Source organism: Leptodactylus fuscus, chromosome 8 (assembly GCF_031893055.1).
Source record: "Leptodactylus fuscus isolate aLepFus1 chromosome 8, aLepFus1.hap2, whole genome shotgun sequence".
NCBI lineage: Eukaryota > Metazoa > Chordata > Amphibia > Anura > Leptodactylidae > Leptodactylus > Leptodactylus fuscus.
In genome coordinates this window covers 84,550,969-84,568,780 of record NC_134272.1, presented here as the reverse complement: position 1 = coordinate 84,568,780, position 17,812 = coordinate 84,550,969, and the positions used below count along the sequence as shown (strand labels likewise).

The window sequence follows — 17,812 nt, the reverse complement described above, 5'->3', positions numbered from 1 at the left end:
CATGGGACATTTTTAAAGAACCACTATCCGCTGTTTTACTGCATCTGCTCAGCGGCAGGGTAATGATGATGTAGGACAAAATTCACAGTGCAGATGCTCTCCGGCAGATTTTTTATCTGGTGATATTTTATTCAAACTTAGTAGAAGAGACTCAAGTACAAAAATAATGCAAAAAAAAAAAAAAAAGATAAAACCTCTACATATATAAGACACAGGGTAAGGTAAAGATCAGTGGCAAGACCAGGTATAGAGGAGCTACCCTTGAGCAATCTTCAGAAGACCATGCTGATTCTCGCCATGTTTTGCAAGGTAATACCAGTGTGACCTCCTTTTTTATTACTGACTAGAGATGAGCGAACAGTGAAATATTCAAGATTCGATATTTGTTTCGAGTAGAGCCTCAATATTCGACTACTCAATCGAATATCGGATCCCATTATAGTCTATGGGAAAAAATGCTCGTTTCAGGGAAAACCACTATTTGACTAAAGGAGAGTCACCAAGTCCACGAGTAGCAGGAGGAGATTATTTAGGAGGAGCGCTGTGCAGTTAAAGCGCACGGACCCCATTATAGTCTATGGGATCCGTGCGCTGTAACTGCACAGCGCTTGCAGTTACGCTGATAAAAAGTAAGCTCCCTCGTAACCACAAGCTGCCAGTTCTCCCAACTAGCAAAGACGAGCCTGCAGCTAGTTGGAAGAGAGCTGGCAGCTTGCTGTTACGAGGGAGCTTACTTTTTGTCATAGGAATCAATTGACCAGCGTTGTTTGGACAGTGTACAGCATTCGGCCAATCAATGCTGGTTCTGCCGGAGGCTCGTCTGTAAGGAGGCAGAGTCTAAAATCAGACCACAATGGAGACTTCTGTGGTCCGATCTTAGACTCCGCCTCCTCACAGATGAGCCTCCAGCAGAACCAGCATTGATTGGCCGAATACTGTACACTGGCCAATCAATGCTGGTCAATTCATTCCTATGAGAAAAAGGCAGCTCCCATGTAACAGCAGGAGACCTGCTCCTAGCAAGGACGAGCCTGCTGTAGAACCAGCGTTGATTGTACTCGCTCATCTCTATTACTGACCAACTGATTTTCAAAGTGAGAGTTGGGACCCTGAAAAGGAGCCATCTTTCTAATTCATGAAAAAAGTAGAGCATGCAAAGTAGTTTGAATAGAGCCTTATGACAAGAGATCAATATCTAATCGATGGCATCATCTGATTTCTGCACAGTGTATGAAGCAAGAAGCAGATGGTTCTGTACACCGTATAGTAAGCAAGCCCCACAATTGCCACCCATCGCCCATGCAGTTGTAACTATGGCAAGATGATGTGGGCCAGTGCCAAGTTAAAATCTCCACTGTACATAACCGGAACAAAATTTTAATGATATTGAATGTATATAGCAGGGATTAGGACACAAATGTAACTGCACCCTGCACTGCATTTCAGTCCCCGGATACCACATAAGGTGACTTCACTCCTGTTCCCACAGTTGACCCTCCTGCTTGTACTACCAAAATAGGCCTCCGGGTTGTGACATGGCTCCTCTATTCCAAGATGGACAGGGTAGGAACACCATGCTTTAAACCCAACAATGGCTGCCCTTATACTGTATAACTCCATTCTCAATATAGCATCACACTGCAGCTGGCATAGGCTTATACCATTGGACTAGCCAAATAACCCCCAGTGATCCAAGGGTACAACACCTAAGCACGACTACAGCAATGAAAAACAGCAGTCAGCACACCAAGCGTTAATGCAATCTGAACATTGACATGACAATCAAACACTGACTAAGAAAATGAACAAAACACAAAATATACAGTGTCAAATAGAGAAACTGTCAATGACCATCTATGGGCCACCTAAGGTCCACCTCACCTCTACACAATCACTGACTGACCAGTTAAAGGGGATGTACTGGTGTAATTTTTGAAGTTATCCACCCTGGCAATAGGATTAATTCATGACTGGTAGGGGTCCCAGTGTTTGGACCCACAATGATCCTGAGAACTCCTAGAAAACCCATTTAATACCCTTCATAAAAGGTAAAAGAAATGTTCTATCTGATCAGGACTGGGTCTCGGTATACTGTATATAGACCCTTATGTGAAAGAGTTTCAATAGTCTTCTCAACTTCTCGACAAGCAATTATCCTGTTTACTGAATCACTAATCAGGTCCCCAAAGTTATCTGAATACAGTGCAGATACAATGTATTAAACATGTGTGAATGGGGGTGTTTGCAGATATAGCACCATGAATATTTATGAGCTTGTTTTGGCATGAATATATACGAGCCTGTTTGAAGCTATGTTGCCATCCCTGGTTAGATCTATTGGCTTTTCTTAAAAATCTTTTTCTTCAAAAATAATAATAAAAACAAAAATCCAACTGATTCTCAGTTCTCTCAACATGATGAATTGAGTATCAGAGCAGTCAACAAAAGTGTATGCGAGCTCTGTAAGATCATAGCAAATCCAAAGTGTTTCAATCATGAGCGTTTAGACAAGTAGTTAAAAAGAAATGAATGTTTATGGTAACATGGTTGGACAGAGAGAAAATAATGAAATCCCCAGACTGGGAGGCATCAATTCTTAAATCTGTGTTCTGCTTGAAATATGCATAAGTTAACAATTCCATCATCTGGTTATAAAAAGCTGCAACCTTGATTGCCTCATAAAAGGATTGTGCCTCTAAGTCATCAAAGGCAAACTTCCTTCTCCCTCAAATAACACTAGATAAAAAGTACAAACTTTGGAGAAAAGTTGAAGGAAAGTATCAAGACACATCTAAAGTTTGAGGAGGTTGAGAATTGGCAATGGCGTTCCGGTGGTGTTTTATCATTGTTCTATTATTGTAGGTAGGTGGGAAAGATGTGAAGGGGAAAAGAACAAAGAAGAGAAGTTCAAACTCACTATGGAGTTTGACAACTAAGACACAAAAGGATAGAAGTGCACACCTAGTTGAAGACATTGTGCACACGACACAGCAAGGAACTCTGGCATGTCCACTCCTTGTGTCGCCATCCATATTTTAATGTATTATGGTGGTTGCTTTTAAGAAAATATAACTTGATAATATGGAATCAGATGGAGCTTGATATAGGTTTATAGTGCTAGTCTCTCGATATTGGGTAAAGACACCCCATGGGCCTCCTATGTCTGCCGGATCTGGGCGTCAACACACCTTTTGCATCCTGTAAATTTACACCCCTGGACTTGAGCTCTCTCCTCTCTTCTGTAGGTAGTATAGTTGAGCGATTGGGATCGAAAAAGATTGGATCCCGATTGGCGATCAAGAAAATTTCACAATCCGATCAGGTTCCGAGCCCGCCTAAAAAAGATTGGGAACGGAATTCCGATGTCGTTTGCTCAACTTACCTGCACAGAAGTGCTGCCGCTCCCCATTCTTCTCGCTCCTCTTCTTTCTCCTTCACATACCTGCAGAGCGCCCTGCACGCCCCCGCCTCCCTAGACTAGTGTTAGAGATGCTGGGAGGAGGAAGGGCTTGTGGCTTAGGAGAGTGTGTACTGGGAGGGGAGACTTGAGTCTACCCGCCCACACTCTCCTAAGCCACAACAAGCCACGCCTACTCCCATCATCTCTAACACTAGCCTAGGGAGGTGGGGGCGCGCACGGCACTCTGAAGGCATGTCAATGAGAGAGGACCGGACCGAGAAGAACGGGGCGCAGCAGCAGCGGATGTGTGCAGGTAAGCAGACACAGGGGGGCTAAGCAGCTGGGGGATTTTTTTTTAATCACTACATGCTGTGTAGTGAATATGATCATTTTTAAAATCCAGTCTTTGATGATTAAAAAAAAATCCCATTGACTTTCATTAGGATAGGAATTGGGATCGGGATCAGGTTCAGATGGAACATGATTGGAAATCGGATTTTAAAAACGATCTTGAAATTTCAAGATCGGCTCAACCCCTGTCGGAAGTGTATGATCCTTTAAGGTACCACTCCTGTCTTGCAATCATACCATTTGTTCTAAAATATTTTATATTAATCTGCTAACTGGTCTTTAATGGTTTCCTTCACAGCAAGACCTGGACAAATAAAATATCGCTCTTCTGTTCTCCTGAGCTGTATGAACCACTCTAACACTCGATATGGTTGCAAGGCAAGAGAAATTCCAGAAATAAAAATAACATATTTCAGTCTGTAAAGACAAGACCGATTTCACTTATAGTATGGTCCACGTATAGCATTAAATAAAGAATGTTACATCTTCAAAGAAAGCCAATGACATGTAGGTGAATGACAAATTTAGCGAAACCTAGAAAGCCAAGTACTTCATACGTCTGATTGCTACATAACATTCCTGACATGTTTGTATTCCTTAGTTTTACAGTCCATTAAGGACTACAGACGTACAAGGTTGTAGTTCTAGTGGATGTGCAGATACATTTTTATCAATGACGCCTTAACTATTTATTGAAACAAAGTAATCCAAGCTGTAAAAAGTAATAAGTATTACTGGAGCCACTTGGTTAAACAGGGTTGTAACAAGCTTTGAAGTTATTGCCTATCAATAGGATAGAGGAAGACCTCGTCATTGCTAGCGCTATTCCTCTCACTATTCACTGGTTCTCTGATCCTGATGGAGTGGGCTGAGCATGCTCCCTGCTGCTCAATTCATTCTCCTCAGGAGCAACAGAGATAGCCTACTGCACCATTGTGATAGAAGAACCAGATTCAATTTTTTGGCATCAGGATACCAGCGGTCGAATCTCCATTGACGTCTGTAACATACAATGTTCTACTCTATGTCACCCCTATGTAACCCCTGTAATAATGCAATTGTCCTATCCTTAATTTAGACTATCAATCTTAGATGGTTAGGGACCTGGCTCTTAGGACCCCACTGATCAGCTGCCCCAAGTGGTTGCAGAGCTGAAAGTCAGTGGTCTCTTCATTGCCTTCATTGAGAGCCGCGCTCTGAATGCTCCCGTTTTGTAGCAGCTGTTCTGAGTATTGCAAGGTTGTCCCATTTAGAGATGAGCGAACAGTAAAATGTCCGAGGTTCGATATTCGTTTTGAGTAGCCGCTCAATATTCGACTACTCAAATCGAATATCGAATACTATTATAGTCTATGGGGGGAAAATGCACGTTTCAAGGGTAGGCAACATTCGATCAAATTATACTTACCAAGTCCACGAGTGAGGGTCGGGCTGGATCCTCCGAGAAGTCTTCTCCGTGCAGCGTCCCCGCGGCATCTTCCGTCTCTGTATTCACTCTGCAAGGCATCGGGCCTGGGTAGAGCCGACTGCGCATGCCTGCACTACAAGAAAATGTAGTGCAGGCATGCGCAGTCGGCTCTGCCCAGGCCCGATGCCTGGCAGAGTGAATTCAGAGCTGGAAGACGCCGCAGGGAAGCTGCACGGAGAAGACTTCTAAAGGTAGGAGAAGGACCAGCGTTGATTGGCTGACTGTATAGCATTCGGCCAATCAATGCTGTTTCTGCATCGAACTTTTCCATTTGAATAGCGAGTGGTACTCGATCGAGTACGAGTATTTCGAATACCGTAATACCGAATACTACTCGCTCATCTCTAGTTCCATTCACTTGAACAAGACAACTCTGCAATACCCAGAAAAGCAACTATGAAAGCTATAGCATTCTGAGCTCTCCAGCATGTGGCACCTAAACAGGCTGGTACTAGCCCCTTGGACTAGCTGATCGATGTGAGACTCCAGACAATCTAAAATGAACAGCTACTGTATCTTAAGATTAGGCCATCAAATTTGGGTAACACCTTCTAAATAGTATTGGGTAAATCAGCGCAAAACCAAACAATTCGGGATTCATCTCTGGTGAACTAATACGGGCGCCATCTATACAATGCCTCCCCACCCCAGACATGCAAATAGAGATTGGGATGCACCATTCTAGTGACAAGAATTTGGACCCCCCACCAATATAACTGTTATCACTCATTTAATCTAAGATGACTATGGACTCATTCCACGATTATCATTTTCCATGAAGTTTCTATTTACAGAATGTAGACAATTCTGCAATATCCTAATGACAAATAAAGTACAAATATGAGATGGAGGAAATTCTCTTTACTGGTATACTTTGAAAAATGACTGCAGTCATGGAGCATCAAGGCGACCATCTGTTACATTCAGCAATATGGCTCCATTCAAGGATTATGGATAGAACTTTCTGTGCAGACTTGTACTTCCAAGCTGTTCTTGTCAACGTTAAACCCATCGCAATGATGCATTTTAATATCAATCAGACTAAGTAAAGACTGACAAAAGTCCACATATGGATGACAAGCTGTTTCCTCCATCAATATTTTTACATTTTTGGAATAAAGGCTTTTACTTAGTAATGTTGTTTGCAAATTGTTACACGAGCCGTAGGACCGACAGAGTCAAGAAAAATCTGATAATTAATTATAGTGCTAATTAAACAATTGTGCTTAGTAGTTACATACTGTATCTTAAAGTAAATCAGCCACGTAGAAAATACAGTCCGATCTGCCAGAGGAATATTATCTTATCTTATCTGAACAGATTGCTATATGGGCTAGTGGAGGAAGTTAATGTAAAATTTATATTTCATTGGTCTCATTTTTTTTTCTTACCCTGGGCTTATGAGTCCAGAGGGCGGTCTCAAGTAGTCATTGACACACATATCTGTATACAAGAAAGACTGTCAATCACTTATTAGGACCGCCCACCAGACTCCTAAATTGTGAGATCTAGAGAAAAACTTAAAAAGTTAACCAAATCTTTCCCCACAAATCTACATATCAATCTGCTCAGCTGTTCCTGCTCTATAACATGCTGCAGATGTTTTTTTTTTTTTTTTACAATGTGTTGGTTTTGGGGGGTTAATTATTCCAGAGTTCCTCCTAAATTTCTTCCCAATTTAAGCACTGAAAAGCAATGAGTTTGGCTCCGGTGTACCAGTATATACCATATGTATTTTAGTTATTTATTCCCTAAAGGATCTTATTTCTGAAGGTACAGTATAGAACAATGGAGATTGAGATTGAGATCTGCATACAATTACTATAAAACGCCATATACATGTTTGGGTTTATTATTAAAGGGGTATACCAACCACAACAAATTATTAGTATAAGAGGTAACTTGCAGTGTTGGCCCAACAAAAGTCCAATGTCCAGCTATCTCCAGCACTTCCCATTCAAATGAATGGAAAGGCAGCTCACATTTCTAATCTGCCTCTCCATTCAAACTAATGTGCAGAACACCCCGATTCCCTATGGGTACCAATGGTTAGACAGGAATAACAAGTATGCTTAAAAATTAATATGAAGGGATTCTAGTCTAATAGATAGAACTTCATGGCCAGAACCCACATCTTATAGCCAGGACACAGAGTGGATACAAAAAAAAGTCCTTCCCTGTAGTTCCTGGTAATCTACTGATTTCAATAGTAACCTTGCAATGCTTTCCTTCACCTCTAGGGGGTCTTCTTTGATCCCTGGGGTCCCAATAGTAAGATTTTTTGCTCCATAGACACAATGATTAAAAAGAAAAAGTAAAGAAATCTTACCCTGCGACGGGATCCAGTGCAAGTGCTTTTGCGTTGTGGAGATCGAGGTCTATCAAGGTGATACACACAGTCCCATTGCGATTACATGTAAAAATTTTGTCGATGCCATGGTCTACAAAGTAAAAATTGCCAGTCAGCCAGTCCACGGCCATTTGATGAACATCTGCCAAGGAGAAATACTGATATTAGTAAAATGATCTACATCTACAATATCTACTGTATCTATCTAGTGAGACAAAAAAATTAAAGTTGGTTAAAATATACAGCGCTGATCCTAGAGGGACTTCTAAAGAATCCAGCCAGACGGTTACAGCAATTTCTGCTAAAGTCAACTGTGAGAATGATTGGTGACCTATAGAAGAGTCTTTGCATTGGAGCCAATTATAAGAGGAGCGGTGTGTGGCATTCCTAGGAGGTCATTAGAGGTGGCGGCAATCGAATCCAAGATCAGGCTAAGAGGCAAGGCTATTCCACCGCACAACCACTCCGAGCATTGCAGAATACTTGGCTATTTACTGGTAGGGTGGTGTGACCTGCACAATCGTAAAATCTGAATTTTCTATAGCATTTGTGTATATAAAGAACGTAAAATCTTTATTAGAATGCAAATGTGAAATTATTTCAGAATATATAGAGCAGTGGTAAGTGTCCTGTAATGAATGAATAATATGCATGGGATGAACTTCAACGCTCCTGCTATAGATCTATCTATCTATCTATCTATCTATCTATCTATCTATCTCCTATCTATATCTCTATCTATCTATCTATCTATCTATCTATCTATCTATTTATCTATCTGTCTGTCTATCCATCCATCCATCCATCCATCCATCCATCCATCCATCTATCCATCCTTCTATCTATCTATCTATCTATCTATCTATCTATCTATCTATCTATCTATCTATCTATCTCCTATCTATCTATCTATCTATCTATCTATCTATCTATCCATCCTTCTATCTATCTATCTATCTATCTATCTATCTATCTATCTATCTACTATCTATTTATCTCCTATCTATCTATCTATCTATCTATCTATCTATCTATCTATCTATCTCCTATCTACCTATCTATCTATCCATCCATCCATCTTCTATCTATCTCCTATCTATCTATCTATCTATCTATCTATCTATCTCCTATCTATCTATCTATCTATCTATCTATCTATCTATCTATCTATCTATCTATCTAAACATTATTAATTTGGCATGTACAAGTAAAGTAAAGGGTTTACATTTCCTATGGGCAGTGGTGGTGGCAGCAAACAGAGATGTCCCTCCTTAATATTCCTCCTGGCTCAACATATCCCAAGAAGAGTGGTAAAAGATAACGAGTGGAGATGAGCGAGTAGTGAAATATTCGAGATTCGATATTCATGTCGAATAGAGTCTCAATATTCGACTACTCAATCGAATCGAATCCCATTATAGTCTATGGGAAAAAATGCTCATTTCAGGGGAAACCACTATTCAACTAAAGGAGAGTCACCAAGTCCACGAGTAACAGGAGGAAAGTGTTTAGCAGGAGCGCTGTGCAGTTAAAGCGCACGGACCCCATAGACTATAACAATGGAGACTGCTGTGGTCCGATCTTAGACTCCGCCTCCTCACAGACGAGCCTGCTGCAGAACCAGCATTAATTGACCAAATGCTATACAGTGTATAGCATTCGACCAATCAATGCTGGTTCTGCAGGACGAGTAAGGGCCGGTTCACATTAGCGCTTGCCTCCTGTCTGGAAGGAATCCGCAGGAGGACCCCCTGAACGGAATATCAGCGCAACTGCAAGCGCTGGACAGTTAAGCACATGGACCCCATAGCATATAATGGGCTCTGTGTGCTTGCAGTGCACTGCCTGCATGAATGATTCATGCGGGCAGTGCGCAGCAAGCACACGGAACCCATTACATGCTATGGGGTCCGTGTGCTTTACTGTCCAGCGCTTGCAGTTGCGCTGATATTGCGTTCGGGGGGGGGGGGGTGTCTTCTTGCGGACTCCTTCCGGACGGGAGGAAAGCTCTAAAATGTGAACTGGCCCTTATTCGTCCCGCAGAACCAGCATTGATTGGCCGAATGCTATACATTGTATAGCATTGGGCCAATCAACGCTGGTTCTGAATCAAATCTTTACTGCGACTAACGATAGTATTCAAACGAGTACGAGTATTTTGAATACCGTAGTATTCGTTCGAATACCTACTCGATCTAATACTACTCGCTCATCTCTAATAAGGAGGAATCGGAGCTCTTGACAATGTACATTCTAGATAAGTTAAGGGCAGACATATCTCCAATACATTAGCTCTGTCCTTCCTAACAGTTCCGAGACAAGTCACAATAAGTAATATGTGATGAAAGTTTCAAGTGACAAGTAAAAGAGTTTTTCTTAAAAGCTGGTCTTTTGCCAATAATCATGACATGCGCTATCTCGAAAAGAAAAGAAAAAGTAAAAAAAAAATATTGAGAAGAATTTATTAAGACAGGAATCTTTCTTCTTATTATCTATTATTATTTAATTTTATATTTTAGATATTTTAATATTTATTTATTCACATATTATATATAATTAATTATTAATTAAGAAATATGTAATATTATAATAAAAAATACACAATATTGTCAGATGCTCTGGTCTCTTACCAACGGGAGGTGTCATACCCCAGAATTTAGTTTTTTTCTGGTGTGAGCTGTCAAAAGTTAAATAGTCCAAGGTTTAGTCGGGAAGGAATTTTTTAGTCGGGAAGGAATTTTTCCCCCTGAAATAGGGCAATTGGCATGAGCCTCACGGGGTTTTTTGCCTTCCCTTGGATCAACACTGTAGGGGATTGTAGGGTTATAGGTTGGACTTGATGGACTCATGTCTGTATCCAACCTCATCTACTTTGTAACTATGTATGTTCCCCAACCATGTACCATCTTGACCCTGCCCCACTTTTTTTTCGAAAGGATAACATAGTGGGAAAAATTACAAAATAGCACATGTATCGGCACAATATAGTCTAACTAGGGTTGAGCGATCGGGATCAGAAAAGATCGGATTCCAATTGGTGATCGAAGAAATTTCACAATCGGAATCAGCTGGAAAATGATCGGAAATTGGATTTTGAAATCTCAAGATCGGCTCAACCCTAAAAGTGACTTTTCCCATAGAGAAGCATTAACTAGGGTTGAGAGATCGGGATCGGAAAAGATCGGATTACGATCAGGATCGGGATTGGCTGGAATATGAACGGAAATCGGATTTTGAAATCTCAAGATCAGCTCAACCCTAAAAGTGACTTTTCTCATAGAGAAGCATTGACTAGGGTTGAGCGATCAGAATCAGGAAAGATCGGATTCCGATCGGCGATCGAGCAAATTTCACAATCAGCTCAATGATCAATGATTGGAAATCAGATTTTGAAATCGATCCTGAAATCTCTAGTTCTAGCACCAAAAAAAAAAAAAAAAAAAAAAAATCATGCTAAAAAAGTTGTAAATTAATCTAATAAATTTGCCCCATTCTTTCTCCAAAGGCTTCTTAATGGTTCTTCCCGATACAAACTATTATTTTTTTAACTTATGAATTGGAATCTTTTATTCTTCCGTATTTCACATGATGACAATATAAAGTATAAATTATTTTTATTTCTTTGCATAAATGTCATTTTTGGAAATTTAAAAAAAAAACAAAAAAAACAACTTATATTAATTAAAAAATAACAGATCTCCAACCATATGGTTTTGGGAACAGCAAACGTTGAATCCCATCGATCATACAAGCCAATTATCATGTTTAGCAAACGGCGGTAACTGGGTGCCGCCAAGCCTTCTATTCACCGTGTCAGATGTCTATAAGTTTGCGAACAGTTTGCCGGAATTTATTGCAATGTTTCTCATCTGTTTGGATGAATTGATATCACTGTATTGTGCCGATTGGCACCAAAGCCTGATAAAAAGCGAATGATTTCCAAATAAAATGACATCCCAAGCAGACCTTCCGATTCCAGCTCGTAATGGGTTTTTGTGCCTAGTTTAGCCTTGCATTGAAAATGTTTTACACATGTAAATGATTTTTTTTCCCCTGCCAGGATTCATGCACAACACAAACACAAACAAAGACGACCATTACGCTCCTAATTTCTATGTAAGTGAATTTCTAGCTTGTTGCCAAATGATTATAAAATTATAATAGCGTCCCTCAAGCCTGCCATCTGAACCGAACAATAAAAGGAGATTTATAGTGATACACAGCGATTACAATCTTTTCTTAACAGCGCCTACTAAACATGTCTCATAAATCTGCTCTGATTATAAATCAAAATGGAAGCCTTTTGAGTTTTTGTAATTTTTTTTTTTTTTTTTTTTTTGGGGGAGGGAGAGAATAAAGGAATATCTTTTGCTGTTGATCTAAAAGTAAAAAGCATAATCGGCTATTATTAACGGGAAACATCAAGAGCGTGCCGTCAGAGGAGACTCTGCTGAGCGTAATGTGACATGACCATTCCATCCTGCTAGGCTTTACCAGTCTTAATTGTTCCTCCCCAGGGATGTAACTCCATAGTCTTTATAGCTTTTTATCATAATACTGACTCCTACTGCGCAGGTCGTCTCTACCTTGAGTCTCAATGTAAAATTACTGTCGCTGACAGTGGTGACAACTCTTTGATTTTTATTCCGTTTCCGAAAGAGAATGTCAGTAATTTATGCCAACATATTTTATCCTAAGAGATTCATTAGACTTGTTTGAAGGGTCTTTAGTAATTCAGCATGGAAAAGTGACTGTTCCGATGGTATGCAGTGATCTCAATAATCTGGGGTGTGGATAAAATAATAGTTCAGAAGACTAAATGGCATGGAGTTTAAGAGCCAGCTGAGCTACTCAAGGAGCCCATTCAAGGAGTCAACAACTCTCTTAGGCATAAGTACAAAAAATACCAAAAAATTTAGGACGAGCAGTTAGATACTTAGTTTCTAGTATATTTGGGCCAACAATGAGCAAATCTCATGTAAGTCGATAATAGTTGTGTTTCTTACTGATGAGTCCAGAGTCCAAAAAGAAGAGAACTGACCCATGTCTATGGCCTCTCACCTAGTAAATAGGGTTGAGCCATCAAGATTGGAAAAGATCGGATCCCGATCGGCGTTCGAGCAAATTTCATGATCGGGATCAGATGGAAAATGATCGGAAATCAGATTTTAAAATCTCAAGATCAGCTCAACCCTGAAAGTGACTTTTCCCATAGAGAAGCATTGACTAGGGTTGAGCGATCAGGATTGGAAAAGATTGGATTCCGATCGTCGATCGAGCAAATTTCATGATCGCGATTGGGATCTGCTGGAAAATGATAGGAAATGGGATTTTAAAATCGATCCTGAAATCTCAAGATTGGCTCAACCCTACTAGCGAACCCCACCTAGGGAATCAGTACAATGCTTGACATTGATAAAGACCTTTTAGAGGAGATATTTTGGTTCGATGTTAATCTCAAATCATGACATTGTGCTTCCGGAAGGCTAGGCACAGATCTAAAGAGATACATTCCAAAAGGTTTTGCTAGTAGATCAATTCCCATTTTCCATCAAATCTGTCAATTTTGGTGGGACTGGCCAACTTACTAATGTGTATGGGGACCTCCTAAATTTTCCCTGATGACCAGTGTTAGAAGATATAAGGATCAGTCTATTGGTTTTGAACATGCCCTATCTCAAGGAGATAAGCAACCACCAGATTTGTTTGCCACTAACTTACGGTAACCTCCTCGTTATATTGAGAGCACATGCTCAAATGAGATAAGTGCACACATGCGTAACATTGTCAAGAAAGCAGAAATTTTGTGTATGTGTATGGCCAGTCTGAGGCACCCACAACCAATTTTTCAAGTTCTTATGATTTGTTCATCCATGTAGAATTTAGAACTGGAATAAGCAAATATCAAGTAGTTCATTTATAGTGTTGGACCATACTATTATTTTAAGTAGGGGAAGTATTTTGGGCCACCATGCCATATTAGTAGATGAATATTTCAGATAATAAAGAAATTCAGAGTCTGGTTGAACTTATTTCTATTTTAAGAATTGACCCAAGGCCCCGTGCCCCCAGCAAAATCCCTATAAATGAATGAAATTATCGTCTTTCTTGCATGGCAGTGAACTAGTCACATTAGCCAGCTACAGGTTTCATTCTTGCCAGAAGTCGTGCTTAGAAAATCAGAACATTTCAGGCCATATCCCAGAACACTGCCATTTTTCATGAGGTCAAGCCACTTTTGGGTGCCAAAAGCCAGGACTGTCTGACGATTGGCAGGTATGAGACTTACTGGCATGTAAATATATTTATAATTTATGCCTGAATTGGAATTTCTGTGTAGCGGCGACACATAAAGAGTCAGTGGGTAATGTAATTCTGAAGCTCCTCGGTAAGCCCAAATATCCTGTCCAAAAGATTAACTACGAAATAAAAAGATTAATCCTGTGTGAATGCACTAAATGTCACTCATTTGGAAACTGTGCATTAGTCCTGGAGGTGATTTTACCTGCAGGTAGACAAAAAGCCATCTTAACAGAAATCCGGATGTATGTATTATTTAATGGAGAATTACAGCCTTTACACGAGGATGATGTAATGCAAAAATTCCATGTATATGTCAGTATATAATAATCTAGGACCATGTTTCAATTTGCAAAAAAGCGCAGGGTACAACAAGTTGCAAACAGTTCTGTAAGTTCTAAGCCTAAGGTTTCATCCACTTGTTTAGAAGCTAATACCATACTATAGGTGGATAGACATCTTAGATAATTGGTAGACAATGGCTATTCTTCCCAATTCTCACATGCACATTGGGTTTGGCTGAACCTACATTTGTTTGTAATTGGGAGAGGAACGTTTCCTTGATGGAAATAGGAAAACTTCCTCTAGAGTCACCCTTTGGAAGGTAACTACCTGGTATTCAACAAACAAAGTGACAAGACCTTTGATTAAAGCCAAACTAGAGCAAGAGAGACCCATCCAATGGAAAGTTATTTTGGGGTTATTTTGACCACAATCACTGTGGGGTGGCTGGGTGAGAGGTTATAGACATAGGTCGGGAGGGTGGGTACTATATCTACTTTAGGATACTAAATTTACATCCCACTTTTTTTTACGTCTACAGAGTCTTACAGACCATACAAACTATTTTAAGAATTTTTGGGAGGGAATATTGAAAAAGGTTTTCCTTGATGGAAAAAGAAAAAACTATCTTTCAGTTGGGAGAGGAAACTAAGCCAGGCACCTCCTATCCCAGCTTGGTTAAGTCCAGTGAGCCTAATGTAATCTGCCCTCAGGGAAATAGCAGGACTAGAGCTTGGTTCATAATAAACCAAGATTGTTACAGATTTTCCAAAGCATCATGATGTCTAAATGCCCCACCAAGCCACTTAAGTCCAATCACAGCCTTATATGGGTTGCAGACATCATCCTGGAGGCCAGAAGAAGACCAAATATGCCAGTAAAGGAGCTCTGGATGCCATGAAGGAGCCTAGGAGTAGTGGGGTTTCACTTATCATACACTAGGGTCTTAAGACACCCCAAAGTATAATATTAGTACTTCCAATTCGGAAACAAAATTGGTGGGCAAACCTTGAGAAAATTCTCAAAACAAATCTCAGTCACAATGTCTAGACACATTAGACAGCCAACCAATTTTGCCGCAATCGGAAAACTCAATTGGCTTATTGGTAATATGACAGTTGGTAAGTTGACAGTCATGTCTAGTTATTGTTCACACTTGGGCCAGTTTCTATGAAGACACAATACATAAAGAACCTATTTGTATGTTTCTGAAGTGTGGACTGACACTGAGGTAACCAATGAAAACCCAGAAATACACAAGGGAAGCAAATACAAATTCTATTGATATTTTGAACTTAATCAGATTAAAATCCAAGACCTCAGTACTGTCCTTGAGCAGGACCATGGTGGAATTGTCAAGATGCATCAATAGTGCAATGGCAACAAAGTTTGTCAGCAATGTCACATGATATTCATTATACAATGCAATAGCTAGAGTAATAAGAATAATTACCAGTGTGACAGAAGAGATGAAATGTGTCTGAATCAGATGTGGTTGACAAGTATTGGTAACTTGGAACTGTTTGTGATGTGAGATGACAGACTTGTAAGTCTACCAACCATATAGACACAATTAGGAATCTGTCACGTCACCTAAATAGGAGATGTGACAAACATCTGCTCAGCGATGTATGAAAGAAATGTACTAATATGACGATGAGAAATATTCCACTGATCATAATAACTCCCAGCTAACATTTTGCCATCTATCTCATTGACTTAAAGTTGTATTTTCTTTTGGCCCAAGGCTTCGTATCAAGAGATGGAAGTGCTATTATTATACTATCGGATCTCTTTAGACCTCGACTCTTCTGGCCAACCGTCACGCTGGGTCCATTTACAGCCTCCTGGATCAAGTCATGTGCCCCAGGGCTATAGGCCTCACATGGGGCTCTGAGACAAAAATGTCACTTCTGCTTTGAGAATGACAAATCACCAAATCTTAAGGTTTGGGTCAAACTTGAAGTTTTTGGAAAACTTTGGTTGAATTTGTTTCAATCTAAACAAATTTGTTCATCTCTAGTAGCCAACAATCACATGAAGTGGAGTCTGGTCCCCTGTCTGAATGGAGCTGCAGGATTTATTAGACCATGCATGCCCTGCTAAGAATGTCAGTAAAAAATTTGCAAAAAATTTTGATGTAAAAAGAGAGTTTTCTGTTTTACCTGTTTTTCCAGAAACCTAGTGGAATAACCTGGGAACAAAGCCAAGACAGAATAACTCCTCCAAAATAAAGAAATATCCATTTTCAGACAGTTGTTTCAATATCAGTGCCATTCATAAGGGTACTGGCCAACTGAGCAAGAGGTCATGGACATGGGTCAGAAGACTTACAAGTTTCCTTAAGGATATATTGCCTTTACCAGGCCATGTTAGAATGTACAGGGACTTATTAGATCATTGCAACTCACGTCTATGACCCCTCACCCAGCCAGTCACTTCCCTACACCAGAATACCTTTGAGACAGCTGTCTGTGAATGATCCCTCTTCCTTTTGGAGGAGATATTGGTTTTAATCCCAGATTATGTCACTAGGTTACAGAAAAAACAGCCATTTATCTATCTAAGTTCCACTTTTCCGTCAAGAATTAGTTATTTGCATGTTCTTTTACAAAGACATACATTGCAAACTTATTAGCAATATCTCATCAAGATAACCCTTATTGAGGTCAGCCCAGGGATTAGCTAATTGTCACAGTTACAGCTGACCATGTGATACACGGATGGGCTGGGGTCTACCTTTGTTAACACTATGACAAATGGGAAGGAGGAAGGGGGATCCCATGATATGGGATATCCAACTTTTAGAATAATTGAGAACTTATTTCATGTATAGGTTGAATAAATAAGAAACTGATGAAACACCAGTAGGGTTGAGCCGATCTTGAAATTTCAGGATCGTTTTTAAAATCCGATTTCCGATCATTTTCCATTCGAACCTGAACCCAAACCCAATTCTGATCCCAATGCAAGTCAATGGGATTTCTTTTAGTAATCGAAGATCGTATTTTAAAAACAATCCTATTCACTACACAGCGTGGAGTCCAAAAATTGTTTCAATTTGGACCCCACGCTGTGTAGTGATTAAAAAAATTCCCCAGCTACTTAGCCCCCCTGGTGTCCACTTATCTGTACAGATCTGCTGCTGCTGCCGCCGATCCCCGTTCTTCTCGGTCCGGTCCTCTCTCATTGACATGCATTTAGAGCGCCATGCGCACCCCCACCTCCCTAGGCTAGTGTTACAGATGATGGGAGTAGGCGGGGCTTGTTGTGGCTTAGGAAAGTGTGGGCTTGGAGACGTGAGTGCATCACTCACGTCTCCCCTCCCAGTCCCGCCCACACTCTCCTAAGCCACAAGCCCTGCCTTCTCCCAGCATCTCTAACAGAAGAGGAGCGAGAAGAATGGACAGTGGCAGCGGCAGCACTTCGGTGCAGGTAAGTTGAGCGAAGTTTGTGAGTAGATAGATACTATCTACTTTTCTGCTTCTTCCCTGCTTTACTGTATACTCAGCTCTGCTACATCTCAGATGTAGCAGAGTTAAGTATACGGTAAACAGGGATGAAGCAGAAGAGTGGCAGGCTGCAGTAAATCCATAAGAATGAATGGAAGCAGGGGGTTAAGCGGCCGGACACCGGCAAATCCTACGTGCCGGCCGCTTAA

General features: G+C 40.4%; 1 protein-coding gene across 1 annotated transcript in view; it reads right to left on the bottom strand.

Moving 5' to 3' along the window:
- LRP1B (LDL receptor related protein 1B) overlaps nt 1-17,812 on the bottom strand; it is a 1,094,775-nt gene that overhangs the window by 560,368 nt on the left and 516,595 nt on the right. Inside the window, exon 7 of the mRNA XM_075284520.1 lies at nt 7,549-7,711. Coding sequence (XP_075140621.1) covers nt 7,549-7,711 — 163 coding nt within the window. The remainder of the gene's footprint in view (nt 1-7,548; nt 7,712-17,812) is intronic.